Source organism: Tachysurus fulvidraco, chromosome 7 (assembly GCF_022655615.1).
Source record: "Tachysurus fulvidraco isolate hzauxx_2018 chromosome 7, HZAU_PFXX_2.0, whole genome shotgun sequence".
NCBI lineage: Eukaryota > Metazoa > Chordata > Actinopteri > Siluriformes > Bagridae > Tachysurus > Tachysurus fulvidraco.
This window is the reverse complement of record NC_062524.1, coordinates 9881430-9898092: the sequence shown is the minus strand read 5'-3', so window position 1 is coordinate 9898092 and position 16663 is coordinate 9881430. Positions and strand designations below refer to the sequence as shown.

Below are 16663 nucleotides of genomic sequence, written 5' to 3'. Positions count from 1 at the left end.
AGTAAAAATCAGTGTTTCACGTAACAAGATTTCATTTAAATGTGAGACAACGTTTCTCAAGGACCATGGTGCTACATAAATTAACAGAGCTATAAGGACTTGATAGGGTAAAATTCACTGTGCATAAGTATTCACCCCCCTTTGAATGTTACAGCCTGGAACGGAACTTGATTCCATTTAATTTCATTATTTAATTTAACCAAAAAAAAACGAATGTGTGGGTTTTGTACGTATTTATGACGTTCAAAAGCCCAGAATATCGGACACATTGGATTGCCAGAGGGTGCTGAGAAATGGAGTCCTGCAGTGCTAATCCCTTTTTACTTTTGAGCAAAGCATTTTGAATTGCCAGTATTAGAGGATCAGGTCCATTGATTACAGCTCCTAAACCAGCAGCAGGTGCACAGTCACATTACTTCATGGTAAGCTTTCACCATTACTACACAAGGGAGTGCATCTTCAGCCTGGCAATCCCCTCTCAGCTCCAGTGGGGTGAAAAATTCAATTTCCCCAATCTCAGAGAGACAGTGAAAAAACAGCATACGGAAATCGACATGGTTTGTCAGGGATACAGTGATGCTGGTAGGGCTTTTTCTTTTCCCAGCACACTTTGCATTCAAGGTGCATGGAACAACACATATTTGTGAACAGTTATAAACAGCAAAACAACAACAACACAAAAATGAACAGTTCTACAGATCATTGTACAGTTAAAAATTGGGAAAAGGTTTTGCTTTCTTTATAAATATTAGCTGTTAGCTAGTCAGTGCATGACTGCCATAAGCTGCCTATCTAGCTTCCATGAAAGCTTTTAAATAGCAAGAATGCAAATCAGAAGGCAAATACATTTTGCATGAATTGTATTTACTGCATTTCTCAACCAAACACTGACCCATAACACCATTCTGAATTATAACGTTACTGTTTCAATGAAGAATTCAATGCCTCATTGTTCTTTGTCATGGAAGTATATGTAGATGTGTAAAACAATGATGAGAATTTCTCCTTGATCCTGTTTCAGACATGTGTTGGCAGAAAGAAAGATTAATCATTTATCACTTACTGAGGTAACAACCTGTGCTTAGATGGTTTTATTATGCACTCTAGGCAAAAACCAGCTGGCTAACTGGCTAGTACTTTTTAACTTTCTTCACCTCTCTCTCTCTATCTCTTCCATAAGTAGGCTAGAATGACAGTTATAGCAGTTATCCATCATCCGTGTCGTATTTTCTAATGATGGTCGATGCAGACTGGCTCTCCATGGTGAAAGATGCATGAAATATTTTCATTATGGTCCCATAATACTTCTTGATACCCCACCTGCAGCCGCAGTGACTTTCTCTCCTTAGTCGGATTGGGAGGAGGTGTAAAACTAAGGTGGTAGGAAAGCGTAAATGGAAGGTTTCATATGAAACCTTGTCTAGGGCAGTTTCCTTCAGAACATGTGAATTATTCCCTTTTGTTTTCCGAGAACCAGTTAAACCAAAATCCTAGCAATAGTGTGTTGGAGACACAGTATTGTCCACCTAATCATCAAGCCCACATCTCTAAACTGTTGTCAGAAAGTCACAACACAATTGAATGAAATGTTGTTGTAGTCTGTAGCATTAAAACCTCCTTTCACTGGATCTAAGGAGAACAATCATGGTCCAGAATGACAACCCTTTCCAGTGCACTGAAGCTTTGAGCTATGCTCCAAAATCTAGTGCAAAGCCTTCCTGGGAGATTGAAGATTATTAGTATAGTAAAGGGGGAAGTACATAAGGAATGGGAAGTGTGATAATCAGATTCCCACAAAGTTTAATTTGAGAATGATTCTGCAGGTTTAGCCAGAACTGAGTTCAATAAGTCTCATTCGGGTTCATTTGGTGGAGAGTTTCAGTGTTTGGGTGGTTTAGGCCATCATTTTACTGGTTTCAATTATCTTGAGTCACTGAACAGACTCAAGGATTTTAGTAATGGCAGACAAGAGCACCGAAGGTTCACCTGCTTCCTCAAAATCTAGTGTGACAATCTAATGCCTCCTGCTTCTGTGCATCTGAGGAGGTCATGCTTCTGTTCCAGCAAAAGTTAAATACAAGAATTACCCTTATCTGTGCTGCTCCTTTGATGAATTTGGGAATGTTCTGTACCACTTATTTTACACAGGGTTGCGGGGAACTGGGAGTGTATCCGAGAGAAAACCAAGGACTAGATAGGTGAAATTCTGAACCAGGTGCCAACCCATCACAGGTTACAACTGAACTCAAACATACTGCGCACAATTTGAATATGCCAATCCTCCTACAAATCAGAGAACCTGGAGGAAATTTCTGAAGCACAGGGAGAACATGCATACTCGACAGACACAGGGCAGAAACGAGAATCAAACCCCAACCCTGTAAGTGAGAGACAAATGTACTATCCACTAAGATAAGTTTTAACAGTAACCCATTTGGCTTATTGTCATTATATAACACATTAGAGCATTATTTTTGGATTATTTGTGTCCACCTTAAAGACAGGAAAATGAAAGAGGAGTAGAGTCATGCAGGGACCATTATAGTATCACAGTCACAAGGTGATGACTTATCTGTTCGTACCCTGTAAGAAATGAGTAATACTCTTTTACTTTAGATGTAAACTGCCCTAGCCCTCTGAAAGCAATGAAGAAGAACTGAGAGATTAGTCAGAGATAGTGGGACGGTTAAATAGAACACTTCAGGCATAACTAAATCAAAACAGGTCTTTCAATCAATCTTTGAAAGTATATGTGAAGAAAAACATGAGACAATACGTTTGCTAAGGAGTACAAAAAGCGTTAGTCCTTCGAATTTATTTCCCGCTTCTTTTCACTTATACAGGAAAATCAAATAGAGTTCCGGTTTCAGCAATGCAACCAACTTTTCCTCTTCCACTGATCTATTTTTCTTTCCCATACATGTAATGCAGGAGTGAGAAATTGGTACATGGATGGGGTGAATGGAGTGGTGATGAGCAAAGAATAGCACTCGCTATTCCAATCTGACTCATTATGGCTCCATTGTGCCAGATGCAGCACCTGCTCATCCTCTTTCAAGTGGAAAGGAGAGGCACAGAGGGAAAAGGATGAGGAGGATATGTCAATGATGCTGAAAAATCGGAAAATTTTATTTAGCCATCTGGAAGAAGGGTTCGTTTCTCTTTTGTGTGAACATGGCTGGTGGGTTAGGTCAGCAGGACAAAAGTGCACCTATGACTTTAATGCACTTGCCTAAATGCCTGCAAACAAGGTGCATTTTGAATATTTGCCCTGAGCATTCAATCTTAGACTCTTTTGTGTGTGCAGCTTTTTGAATGTTCAGCCTTCCGCTTGCATTAACATGCATACACTAACATATATTTACAATGCTTGACTATTTATAATGGCGCATTTCATTCTTGATGATAAACAGTAAGATTTTTCAATACACATAGCTTACAGCTCCAACTGAGCATGGTAATATACATCGATCAGCTTATGACATTAAAACCACTGACAGGTGAAGTAAATAACATCGATCTCGTTACAATGACAAGGGGTGGGATTTTTATGCAGCATGTGAACAGTTGTCAGTGATGTGTTAGGGGCAGGAAAAATGGGTAAGCATAAGGAACTAAGCTAGGGGTACTGGCTTTGTGATGGCTAGACGACTGGATCAAAGATTCTTCAAAACAACACATCTTGTGGGGTTTTCACGGTATGCAGTAAATAGTACCAACCAAAAATGATCCAAGGGACGACAACCGGTGAACCTGTGATATGGGCACTCAAGGCTCACTTTATGCAATTTGGGAGTGAATTTAATTCTGGCTATGATAAAAATAGGTCCACTGCTGAAAGCTCTTACAGTTGGCATGTGAGCATCAGAACTGGAGCATGAAACAATGGAAGAAGGTGGTCTAATGCATCGTCGTTTTATTTACCGTCTGAAAAAAGAAACGGCACCAGAATGCACTATGGGAAAAAAGCAAACTAGTGGAGGCAGTGTGATACTTGTGATACTTACAGTGTGGTTTGGACAATGCTCTGTTTGGAAATTCATGTAGATGTTACTTTGACAGTAAATATGATTAGTGTGTGTAAAGTGTTAAAATGTGGAAAGCAGTCCATAGCAGTGGAGAGGGAACAAGAGACAATATTGTAGCACTGACATTCCTTCATTTCCAATAACTGATTTATTTTGCTCAAGAACAGACTGTATCAAGAGTCTATATGGACAAGAAAACAAACAGACACAACGAAAAAGTGAACAGTAAGTCAATACAGAATTGCATGTAGAGTCAGTACCTTTATAGTCACTACTTGTCTCCTCAGTGATATGAATGCAATATAGTTAGGTCTTCAAACACATCATGATTGACTGATTCTGGTGGCAGACGAGTGAAAACAAATCACTGAAATAAAGCACAGAGCTATTATGAGTCATACTGCTCATTATGGATGTGAACCGGTTGGAAAACTAGAACAGAACTTTCTTCTCCATTTTTCTTTACACAATGCCCAAACGTCAGTTATGTCAAATTGCAGAATCATGAGGAAAAGAACTAAAATGTATGTGCTGTTATGAAATATAATAATAAATAAATAAAGCTTTACATTATACTGTATTGTTTAATAATCACTACTAACTATTTCTACTATATCTATCACTTATTTCTTTAAAACTGTGGTAACAGTATCTCAGAATGCATGATAAAACATAAGGTGTATTCACTACAACAGCAGTGGACCAGGCCATGCTTTTTCTAATCCTAAATGTAATTAGACAATATGCAATAGCCTCAACTAATTATATATAGTTTTGTCTGTATCAGCTGGGAAATTACATTAAATACATGTAAAAATCGAATTAGTGTCAGAATACTTCAGAGCAACACACTTATGGTAGATAGAATCCCTGTGTTATCACCATAGAGGAAAAGAAAGCCTTTATATAATATACAAAGAATGATTGAGTTGTTTGAATTACAAAGTATGTATAAACAGTATACACTCACTGTCTCATTCTCTCATTGTACACTATATTAGGAACACCTACAAATTCATGCAGTTATCTAATCAGGGAGAAAACAAAACACGTCCTGCGTGCCGAGGGTCCGCAGGCCAAAAAAACACTTTGCTGATGAGAGAGATCTGATGAGAATAAGCAGACAGATACGAGCTGACAGGAAGTCTATAGTAACTCAAATGAGCACTTGAGGTGGAAGGGCTACAAAAGCAGAACTCCGCATCAGGTTGTACTTATGTCAGCCAAGAACTAAAATCTGAGGCTATCAAACTGGATTGTTGAAGACTGGAAAAAGACCAGGTGTTTGTTGGTTCTAATCTTCAACTGTCCTCTTTGGATAAGCCTGCATCCGTGATAGTCTCAGATTCCTGTTATTTACTGACAGGAGAGGAACCTTTTGCTGTTGAAGCCTACCCACCTCAAGGTTTAATGTCTAATACATGCTGAGATGTTCCTATTAAAGTGGACAGTGAGTCTTTATACTATATCTAAACACAGTGAAAGGTGAAATATGAATATGAATCCTGTGGAGATGATTATAAATAAATATTAGCAAAAATATGGGGACACTCGAAGGATACAAATGCACCTTGGGATACATTCTTAAGGACACAAAATATACAGTGTTTGTGCATCACGGTGTAGACAAACAAATTACATAGTATGGACAATCAAAGACATCTGGGGACACCTCAAGGGCACACAAACACACCTAGAGACACCGTAAGGACAACAAAGACACCTGAGGACACAGTGCAGACAAACACACACCCTTAAACACTTTAAGGACAAAAAGCCATTCCTGGGTACACCTTAATAATACAAACACAGCTAGGGACAACTTAAGGTCACACAAACACAGGTAGGGACAAACTGGCCTTGGGACACAGTGCAGACAAACGCATATGCTTGTTGACAAATTAAGGACATAGAAACACACTTGGGGACACCATAAGGACACAAAATCACCCATAAAATAAAGAGACCACCATAAAGCAGATATTATTTGTCTGCATGCAGCATTGATGCTAACATGATATTTGTTTGGCACTGGTACAAGTGTATTAGATACAGCAGCAGTGCATAAGAAGGTGGTGTAAAGAGGATTCATTCAAGTGTGAAGAATGGATATGACAAGCCCATGCAGTTTGCATCTGCTTTTTAACAAGGCCTATAAATTGCAGCAGACTCATTTCACAGTCAATAAATTCATTCTTCTACTAAGAAACTAAACTTTACCTGCATTGTTTTGGTCATTAGTTTTAAAACCTAATGCAAATGGTAGTTTATAGGGGAGGAAAAGGCTCAAAGAAATGTATGATTTTTCCTAAGTAACATTTTTAACAAAACAATTAGCCTGTATTTTTTTTACAGACTACTTTACTGGTTCAGTTGATAATCCATCCATCCATCTATCCCTCCATCTATTTTCTGTACCGCTTATCCTACACAGGGTCTGGGGAAACCTGGATCCTATACAAGCAGACACTGGATACCCCGGATAAGATGGTCAGCCACAGCAGAGCCCAATCACACAGACCCATTCACACACTGGACAATTTGAGACTCAACCTACAACACGTCTTTGATCTGATGGATGAAACTGGAGTACCAAGAGAGAAACCCCGAAGCACAGGGAGAAAACATGCTACGAATTAAGCCGTGCCCCCTTGCAGCTGCTAATCTTCTGACAGCTCTTTTCTGTCCATTCATTTATCAAGCTTTTCTTTCGATTCTGTGTTACCATTTGTGTTGGAAATACAGTATTCATTCCTTAGTGACTAATCTTCCCAAAGATTGGCTCTGAATTTGTTGAAGACCTGAACTGAAGAATACAGATACTGTTGATGAATGCATGAAACCAGCACTTTCCATAAAACAAGAATCCATGCTTATTTTGTTACGCCTTTACTTTATAATGGTTTATAATACTTTATAAACCTTTACATTTTACAACGCATTCTTTGTTTGTATTAGGGTGAGTAAGGGTGCTGGACCTCTTGATAAGACCGATGGTATCACAAATTCTGCTCTTACATACAAGGTTGCATACATATTAGCCCAAAAAAAGATGCAGCAAAGAAGCACTGGCTGTATTTATGGCATCACTTTTCGGCAGGCTAACAGGATCCTACAGAAGTCATGCTGGCTGACTATTAAAAAAAAAAAGAAGAAAGAAATCAAAGAGCTCAAACACTAAAAGCTTAAAAAAGGCAGGGTGCTGTTAAAGGAGAAAAGTGCAGGGACGTGACGATTAAGGTTTTTCTGTTATTTGTGAGTGCTCCTTGTTTTCACATATCCATTGAAACGTGTAAACAGACACAAGATGGGGTTCAAGCACTCCCTGCTGGCCAAAGTATACACCTTGTTGTGCTTGATCATGTGAGACTAAACACAAACCAAGTCATCTTTTAACGTTTTTTATTGGCTTGTGTTTGGTGTTAATTAACTTCCTGTCCTGTGTGACAAGGAAACAGTGCACTTGTGTGTAGAACAGGACCCGATGCTTAGGAGCACATACATATACTTTACTTCCATAAAATGTTTGGCTCTCTATATGACTACCATTCGTAAATTAGAGATTTTTCTGATCTGGTAAATTACAAGTCCATAAACATCCTAAATTAAAGAACTGAGGTAAAATAGCATAAGAAAAACTGTCTTGCTTATAATTCATTCATAATGCTTGAAGGATTAAAACTAATACTCAACTCAAGACGTTTTTGTTTAAGCTTCTAGACAAACATTTACTCATTAGCATTTGCATAAGGTTTGGATTTGAAGAGAATCTACATTAATGCAAGACTGGCAAACAAGGATTGTTTATTGAAGAGACAAAATCTGAGAAAAGGAAGACTCTTGCAGCCCATTTCACTTGACTGTCAATTGAGTGAAACATTACTTGTCTATTTCTGTGCCAAGAGAAGGTTAAGATTACAGATTTAATCACAGTAATCCATTTATTAACCTGGCCTTCATCCAAAACCAGAGATCCATAGAAGAACAACTAAACCCATTTCACACCATACAGCCTGTCATTTATCACCGTGGAAAATATACAAGACATTTAGTCTTCAGAAGGACTCACTCCATCACATCTAAAAATATATTTAACACATTTCTTCATGTTGCACTGATATATTTTATATATATATATATATATATATATATATATATATATATATATATATATATATATATATATATATATATATATATACTGTATATATATATATGACACATTCTCACACATATTCTGAAATAAAACACATTTTTATATAAATAATTCCAAATGCACTTTTAAATGCAAAGTCAATTAAAAGAATAGTTTGGTTTAAAAAAAAAAAAAGTAGCAAACATACACAACTTTCAACATACTAAAAATATTATTGATTAACCAAAGCCATGTCTGGTGTCTGACATGTTTTACTGTTTCAGAGCCTGTCTGTCAACCAAAATAAATCGATCAAATTTTTCTACACTTGCTTCCAGAAACATTGTTCTTTAACGTTTTTAAATAAAAGCATTTGTAAAATAGCAGAGATATTCAAGTTTAATATTTTCACATTTACATTTAAAGTGGAATTATATTATTGTTCATTTCATTTCTAGATTTCAGGTACAATTCTCCATTCAGATTTTGGGTAGTTAGTTGTATACGATTATTAATATTATTGCAAAAGTATATATACACAATTGATTTTTAGCCAAACCACCACTTTAAGAGTGTATTGATGTTATCTGTTGGTCCAGTGCAAGATATACCAAGATAGGCCAAGTTACATCAAAGTACAGAGCAATACAGATATGTTTCTTACAATTACAGCTGTCCCTCTTGGCTTGAGTAACAGAGATGTTCAAGATAACTGATAAAGGAAATTCTAACAATTTGGCACCTTGTTAAAGAAAGTGCCCAATAGAATCTTTTATAGTCCATACAATAAAATAAAAATAAAAAATACTGTACTTGTTTCTACAAAGGCATATCAAAATGCATGTGTGTTTTCTAAAGTTCATAAAGGAATACTGATGTTGCTTATACAAAAAAGCAGTTACATAACTTTTAAACTTGGCCATGTCGACCTCTTTTAGAAAAGTAGTAGAAAATAATGAAAACAAGTGCAAATGTCTTAGGGGGTGTGTGTGTGTGTGTGTGTGTGTGTGTGTGTGTGTGTGTGTGTGTGTGTGTGTGTGTGTGTGTGTGTGTGTGTGTTTGCACGTTTTTGTCCATGGCTCATTCAGATTTGCCTTCAACCTGCATTTGTTCCTCATCTTCCACCACAAAAATCTGTAGATTGTGAATCTGCCCGTTAGTTTCCAAATGCAGCTCCTCCATTTCGACTTTCATCTCTTTCTCTCCATCTTCCACCATTATTCCACTTCCATCCTCCCCTTCTCCCTCCATCCTTCTCCTCTCTTCTTCCTCCTTGGCTGGTCCCTCTGCTTCTGCTCCCATCTGCAGGTTGATCTCAATTGCTTGGCTCTCGTGATCCTGCACCAACACCGTGTTTGCCATTTCCACTGCACCTGCTGCTCCCAGTTCCACTGTGCCCATTGTTCCCACAGCACCGAGCTCCACAGTGTTCAGCTGTGCCGGCTCCTGCGCAGCCATTGTGCCCACCAATGTTAAGGTCTCTGGTCTGCCGTCGTGCTGTGGCACATGAGTAAAGAGAGTGACCGCACCAGGTGGCTGTGCCAGGCCGGGAAAGGTAATAGGTTGGCATACAGAGGAGAGGGTGATGGGGGAGATGAGTGTGTATTGGGGTGAATGGAGTGTCAGTGGCTGGAGCACGGTAGCAGAGGCTGGCCGATGTAGGCGAGGCCGCTTAGGAGCTCGCTTTGGTGGAGGAGGGGAAGACGAAGATGAGACCAACCAGCTCTGAGCTTGCTGCTTCTTCTGCTCCTCCAGCTGATGTTCCAGACCTGAACACACACAAATACACGGACAGTCATATCATCATTCATCTGCAGTAAACACTTTAACCTGGTCAGGGTCATGGTGGATCTGGAGCCTATACTAACTGCTTAAGGTGAGAATACACCTTGGATGTCTCTTAAATACCAGACCAGGCCAGGTATAAGCCAGCCCATAGTCAACTATTTTCTAACCCTAATTTCCATTTCATACCAAATGATTCTGCTTTTTTTTTCTACCCAAGTTTTTTTCTAGCCTTTTTGAGCCAAGTCTCAAAGCCTCTTGTTATATTTTTATGTGGATAGTGAAGTAGTTATATATCTCTTAACATTGCTGAATGTTTGGCCATGAATAAAGATGAATTACACTGTGGTGTAAGTAATGCATACAGAACAGACTAAACAAAAAGCTTCTTATATTACAGTACTATACAGACGTGTTGTTAACACGTCACATCCATTGTGAATTCTGGATTAGACACAACTATGTGAAAAGATTATGCAAATAACATATAGGTGTTAAAAATAACAACAACAAAAAAAAAGTACAATGTTTGCAAATGGGGAGAATTCCCTACAAGATGTCTCAGTCATTACTCACTCATTAGTGTTTTGAGGAGGTGTTTCTGTCCCAGGTCAGTCATCTGACGCCGTACTGCCAGGATTCGTTTGATGGAGTCCAGCAGGCCAAACACTTGAGTGAGGTTACTCAGAACTGCCACTTCTGAAAAACAGACAAACCACACCACCCTTACACACTATCAAATAATCATTGACACAGCTTGAGACGGATTGTGGAGACGCAGACCGAGTGCTAAGGACGATTAGTCCGACAGGCTTACCAACATCTTGTAGGTTGGCCTGGTCCGAGCGAAGCTGTACCCCTCTCAGCATCTCCAGCAACTCTGTACGGATGTTACTGACCACTTCTCCGGTAAGACCAACATCCGCTATGCCTTTCCAGAAGCTCAGCGTCTCCTCTGGTACACAAAGAATACACATATGCATATATCTTTATACTTTATCATGATAAGCTTTAGAAATGTTTTGCAAAATGTTTTTCAAAACACAAACCTGATTCCAAAAAAGTTGGGACACTGAACAAATTGTGAATGAAAACAGAATGCAATGATGTGGAAGTTTTACATTTCAATATTTTATTCAGAACACAACATAGATAACATATCAAATGTTTACTGAGAAAATGTATAATTTTAAGGGAAAAATAAGTTGATTTTAAATTTCATGGCATCAACACATCTCAAAAAAGTTGGGACAACGTCTGGGGACTGAGGAGACAAGTTGCTCAAGTTTAGGAGTAGGAATGTTGTCCCATTCTTGTATAATACAGGCTTCTAGTTGCTCAACTGTCTTAGGTCTTCTTTGTCGCATCTTCTTCTTTATGATGCACCAAATGTTTTCTATGGGTGAAAGATCTGGACTGCAGGCTGGCCATTTCAGTACCCAGATCCTTCTTCTATGCAGCCATGATGTTGTAATTGATGCAGTATGTGGTCTGGCATTGTCATGTTGGAAAATGCAAGGTTTTCCCTGAAAGAGACGAGGTCTGGATGGGAGTATATGTTGTTCTAGAACTTGGATATACCTTTCAGCATCGATGGTGCGTTTCCAGATGTGTAAGCTGCCCATGCCACACGCACTCATGCAACCCTATACCATCAGAGATGCAGGCCTCCTTGTCCTCTTTAGTCCGGATGACATGGCGTCCCAGTTTTGCTAAAAGAACTTCAAATTTTGATTCGTCTGACCACAGAACAGTTTTCCACTTTGCCACAGTCCATTTTAAATGAGCCTTGGCCCAGAGAAAATGGCTGCGCTTCTGGATCATGTTTAGATATGGCTTTTTTTGTGACCTATAGGAGTTATAGCGGGCAACAGCGAATGGCAGAATGACTTCTGAGAGACACTGCCACCCTGAGACGCTTTTCTTATACCTAATCATGTTGCCAATTGGTGTTCCTTATATGTACATTTAACTTTTCTGGCCTCTTATTGCTACCTGCCCAACCATTTTGTAATGTGTAGCTCTCATGAAATCCAAAATGAGCCAATGTTTGGCATGACATTTCAAAATATCTCACTTTCAACATTTGATATGTTATCTATATTCTATTGTGAATAAAATATAAGTTTATGAGATTTGTAAATTATTGCATTCCTTTTTATTCACAATTTGTACAGTGTCCCAACTTTTTTGGAAATGGGTTTGTACCTGTATTTTGGATCTCACCTGAAATCCCTGCCACCTCTTTTTTCTTCGTAACCTCTGCACTAGCCCAGTCCAGAGAGCTTGACGCTTCCTCTGGTTTCTCTTCTATAGTAACAACTTCTGCTCCATTACCCACAGTGACTTGTCCTGGAAAGCAAAGAGACAGGGAAAATATTTTCCCAAAAATGTGGGCTTAGAATAAACAACCTATTACTTGAGAAATTGTGGAAAGTTTAAAAATCTGAACTTGTAGAGACTGTGATGTGCAATTGTGTGTAAATGTCTCACCCAGGGATGATGATGATGAAGTACTGAGTACACTGCCATCAGGAGGGAAGCGTGTGTTATTGATCAGGAGGTCGAATTTGGTGCTGCGGCAGGTGTTGGTACACAGTGTGCTGTGCTGATAGAAATCTAACTGACCGGAATCCATCATTTTCCTAGACACAGAGAGAGAGTGAAACATTTTAATACACATAAAACATGAAGTTGTTTATGAATTAATAATACCACATCCTGAACACAACCCCTCGTGTTTCCTATCGCTTCACAGAATGAAGTTTTTGTACATCCACAGGTCACAGCTCACTTAGATAAAGATCAACCTTCTTACAGAATATGTCCTATATTAGAATTTGATTTCATTAGTAAAAATATGACTACACAAATTCGTTACATTTTGTAGCAATACATTTTTATTCTGAAACAAATTTTGGGGTATCTATATAATACTCTAACAGAACACAAGTGTTCATGTAAAGGTAAAGGTAATGTGTTCTGCTGTTTCAGTTCATCCGCCTTAAAGATGGGGGCACGATGTTTGAAAAATGCTTCAGAAAACTGAGTCGGGCCGACTAACAAAACAAATGTTTAGCCAATGAGCAGAAAGGGGCGTGTCTTGTCAATATGCGGTGGAGAGAGTGTTCAGTGCGCACGTCTGACATTAGCAGAAAGCGACTGAAACATTGACATGGCAGATACCTGCCGTTACCTCTGCCTCGGGTTCTAGGTGTTGAACATCTTCTTCCGCGTGAAACGGAGCTAAACCTTTCACGGTACAGCACACAGTATTGTTTGTTTTGGTGATTTCAAATGTCAACATTGGCTTTCAAACTTCGTGCACCCCAACTTTAAGGTTTCATGTGTCATGTATTCTGAGATGTTTTTCAGCTCGGTGTGGTTGTAATGAGTACACACACTGTGTAAATACTGAAGTCACTGACATCACATTTTTCACCATTTTGTTCTTTGATGTGAACTTGAGCTGCATGATTTTATGCATTGTGTCACTGCTACATGATTAGTTAATTAAATAATTGCATAAATTCGCAGGTTCGGATGATTCCGTAAATGTATGACACATTTTAAATTTAAGGTAAATAAATCAAAGGTACTTCACAAACATCCACATGTCATTTTAAAACCTTGTCCTCTTTACCTGAGCATGACACCCCCCATTCTGATGGCACGTTTCCAGTCCTTAAGCGTAGCTTTGCCTGACATATGTACAAACTGCTTAGGGCTGATTAACTCATCCTCATACTTGAGAGAAGAGGAGAAAAAGAGATAAGAGTGTGAGAATTGTAAAGCCATATCGCAATACAGTTTCCAAGCACTGTCACTTTCAGATATTATACTTTAAGAGCTGACAGGAGAACGAGTCACTGTGTAATGAAGTGTTTTTAAGAAAAATAGATTGGATTTCTGAATCCAGAGGAGAAAATGTTCACTCAAACAAACACACTTCTTATTAGTTGCTAATGAAGCATTATAAATGACTGATGGGTCAAAAAGTTGAAAAGTCCAATCAAGTCACTTACTTTGACACATTTGACATTGATTCCTGGGCAAACAAATTTCTTGAACAGAAGAACAGCTTTGCTCTCGCCACACGTAATGGGGTATCCCAGCTCGACATCCCCTCCTTCTGACAGAACTTCATCTCAAAAAAGCAAGCAGAAACACCATTATGGCTCTGTGCATGTCCTTTAAATTCATTCTGAAATGCAGTACAAAGTCTAGGTTTACTGCTTTCTAGCGTTGACTATACTATATAGTGAGAAATATCAGCATTGTTTTAGCTACTAGTAGTAATTCTCTTTATGAGAGAAATGATTTGTAATCTCTGATATTTCATGTTTCCCCTTTTTAGAAGCATTTAGCATTTTTAGATAGCATAAACAAAGTGCCTATATTTGGGAAATTTCTGCTGAAGTCATAAGAGAAGCAATTAAGAAGTATCTATATCATTTAGTGAAAGCATAGCATATATGAACTACCTGCTGTAGCTGTTTCTCCTGTATTATCTTCAGTCCTGTAGACACACACACACACACACACACACACACACACACACACACACACACACACACACCTCCGAGCTTGAATCAAAGACTCTAGCACAAATGTGAAGCAGAAAATGCCTATATACAGTACATCCAAAATCTGAAAACTGAAAACTTCTACAAAAATCTCGAAATGTTTGCAGTTGTAAAATAAATGTGGACTAGAATGCAATCTCAAACCAGAATGTAACAGATATAAAAAAACAAATCATTAGCAGTTCCATTGGCCTTGTCCCTGTGGGATTGGTCAGAATTCCTGACTGGTCAGGGGATTTAAAAAACTATTACTACTAGTACTACTAATATTAAAAGACACAATTTTAGGATGAATATGAAAATAAAATGTATTAGCTAACATTTTTGTCTGGAGTCTTTATGTACTCTAGCACTCTCCAACTTCAGCTGCAACCTTGTCCTTTGTACAATAAAGAAACAAACTGGAAGTCTTTTTTTTTTTTTTTTAAATGTACTTGCAACATAATTAATAACAATAATATGCTGGACAGCATTGTTTCTGCTATATTTTTTTTCTCATGAACTTCTTGACGAACCCCACATGGCCAATCTTCCTCTTTGAATAGGCTGTTTGATATTTTGCCATACTGAAAGCATCTAACACAACATTTTCTAAGCTGCAACATTTTGTCTGGTTTGACTGAATTAAACTTTAGTGCATTTGCAATATTTTTATGTCAGCTTGCTCTTCACATTATGTCACATGTTTGGAAGTATGTGACCCACCCAGGCGTGATAGGCTGCAGCTGAAGAATGACTTGCGTCTTGTTCGAATCGCATGCCGCAACCTCATCGTCAGTGGCCTTCATCATCACCACGTCTCCCATGGACATGGTCACATCTGTCTCTGCCATGTCCTTTTTCTGGGCCACACTGATATGGAAGACAGACAGAGAGCCACTGCAAAATCTTTCATAAAATTACAGTAAAGCTTTTATTTGTACGGTCAACTGTTTTCACACTGTGAGACTAAGACAACGCTCATCAATCATGTCTGTTACAAAGGAAACTGTAGTACATCAACGTCATCGCTGAACATTTCCCAGATTTGGGTGACGTCCCCAGTTTCAGTGTGTGTGTGTTTCACATGTTGGGATTCCTCTGGGTTTTCTAGTTTCCTCCCACCTTTTAAGAGCTTCCTAGTTAAGTTGTTTGCCATTAATATAATTTCACATAGCTAAAAATAAGCAAATGAAAATGTCCTGAGATCAGTCCTGTGAGTAAAGAAAGAAAAATACACTATATAAACTTTGTTTTTTCTGTAAAATGAATGGATTAAACAAATGGTGGATCATTTCACTTTAATTCATATGTAAACACAGACACCCAATTTACACCTAGCATTTATATTTACTACCTAGAAATGTTAAAATCGTGTTTAATGGGATTATAATTTTAATAAACTGTGCGTTGGGAATGTAATGTAACGTAAACGAGATCTTTATTGTGTTGTATTTTGAGCTAGCATTGCTAGCTAGTTCCCTTAGTTATGATAGCAAAATTAAACTCGCTAGTTTGCCAACTGTCGCGATTAATGCGCTTTTACGACCGCCGTGCTAATCTAAGTTAGCAGTTAGCATGCTAAGCTAAAACGCGCCCTTTTGGAGTTTGGACGAGGTTTAAAAAAAAAAGAAAGCCAAGGAAAAGCCTGTGTTAGCCAACTGTGGGAACGGAACCCGAGTTAACGTCGGATCACGCATTTACGTTGCGTGTCGCCGCTTGTTTCTGAACGCGTACGTTACGTTCGGCTCGATATGACGTGTTCCTGTGCGGCGGCACGCGCACACACTCAACAACACGGCCACGAGGCTCCGCCGTGTCGGGGCGATCAAACATCCTGTTTTACAAGCGCTGTAACGTTATCGGGCCTTAATTTAACGTAATCCGAATTTGTTTTATTATTTTTATTATATCTTCCTTACCGTTTACGTCGACGTCGGACGCATCCTTTTTTCTTTTTTTTTTCTTTTTTTTAAAGACTTCTGCGCATGCGTGGTTGTCATGGTTGTCATACATGGCGACTTCCTGGTAGAAGCTGAGCTCGGTCCTCGCGCTACAATAATAAACTAGTTTTCAGTGTTTATTAAGATTCCTGAGTGAAGTAAAAGAACGGTATCTATATAACAAGTACATTCGCGTCCGAATAACGC

At 38.6% G+C, this 16663-nt stretch overlaps 1 protein-coding gene across 3 annotated transcripts; it reads right to left on the bottom strand.

Annotated features, from left to right (window-relative positions):
* Window positions 1-7815: 7815 nt before the first annotated feature.
* Window positions 7816-16571, bottom strand: gmeb1 (glucocorticoid modulatory element binding protein 1). 3 transcript variants are annotated; one of them, XM_027164974.2, is made up of 10 exons: window positions 16436-16571; window positions 15240-15386; window positions 14433-14467; window positions 13974-14095; window positions 13592-13695; window positions 12442-12593; window positions 12175-12300; window positions 10766-10903; window positions 10525-10647; window positions 7816-9932 (listed from the first exon to the last, which is right to left on the bottom strand). In XM_027164974.2, exons 2-10 carry the CDS (start codon window positions 15365-15367, stop codon window positions 9244-9246), a joined length of 1617 nt encoding a protein of 538 aa, XP_027020775.1. In that variant the 5' UTR covers window positions 15368-15386; window positions 16436-16571; the 3' UTR covers window positions 7816-9243. The 3 variants fall into 3 exon arrangements, with proteins under 3 accessions (XP_027020775.1, XP_027020773.1, XP_027020774.1); XM_027164972.2 differs by lacking the exon at window positions 16436-16571 and adding an exon at window positions 15532-16106; XM_027164973.2 differs by lacking the exon at window positions 16436-16571 and adding an exon at window positions 15532-16106 and having other exon boundaries at window positions 13974-14089.
* Between the last annotated feature and the right edge of the window lie 92 nt (window positions 16572-16663).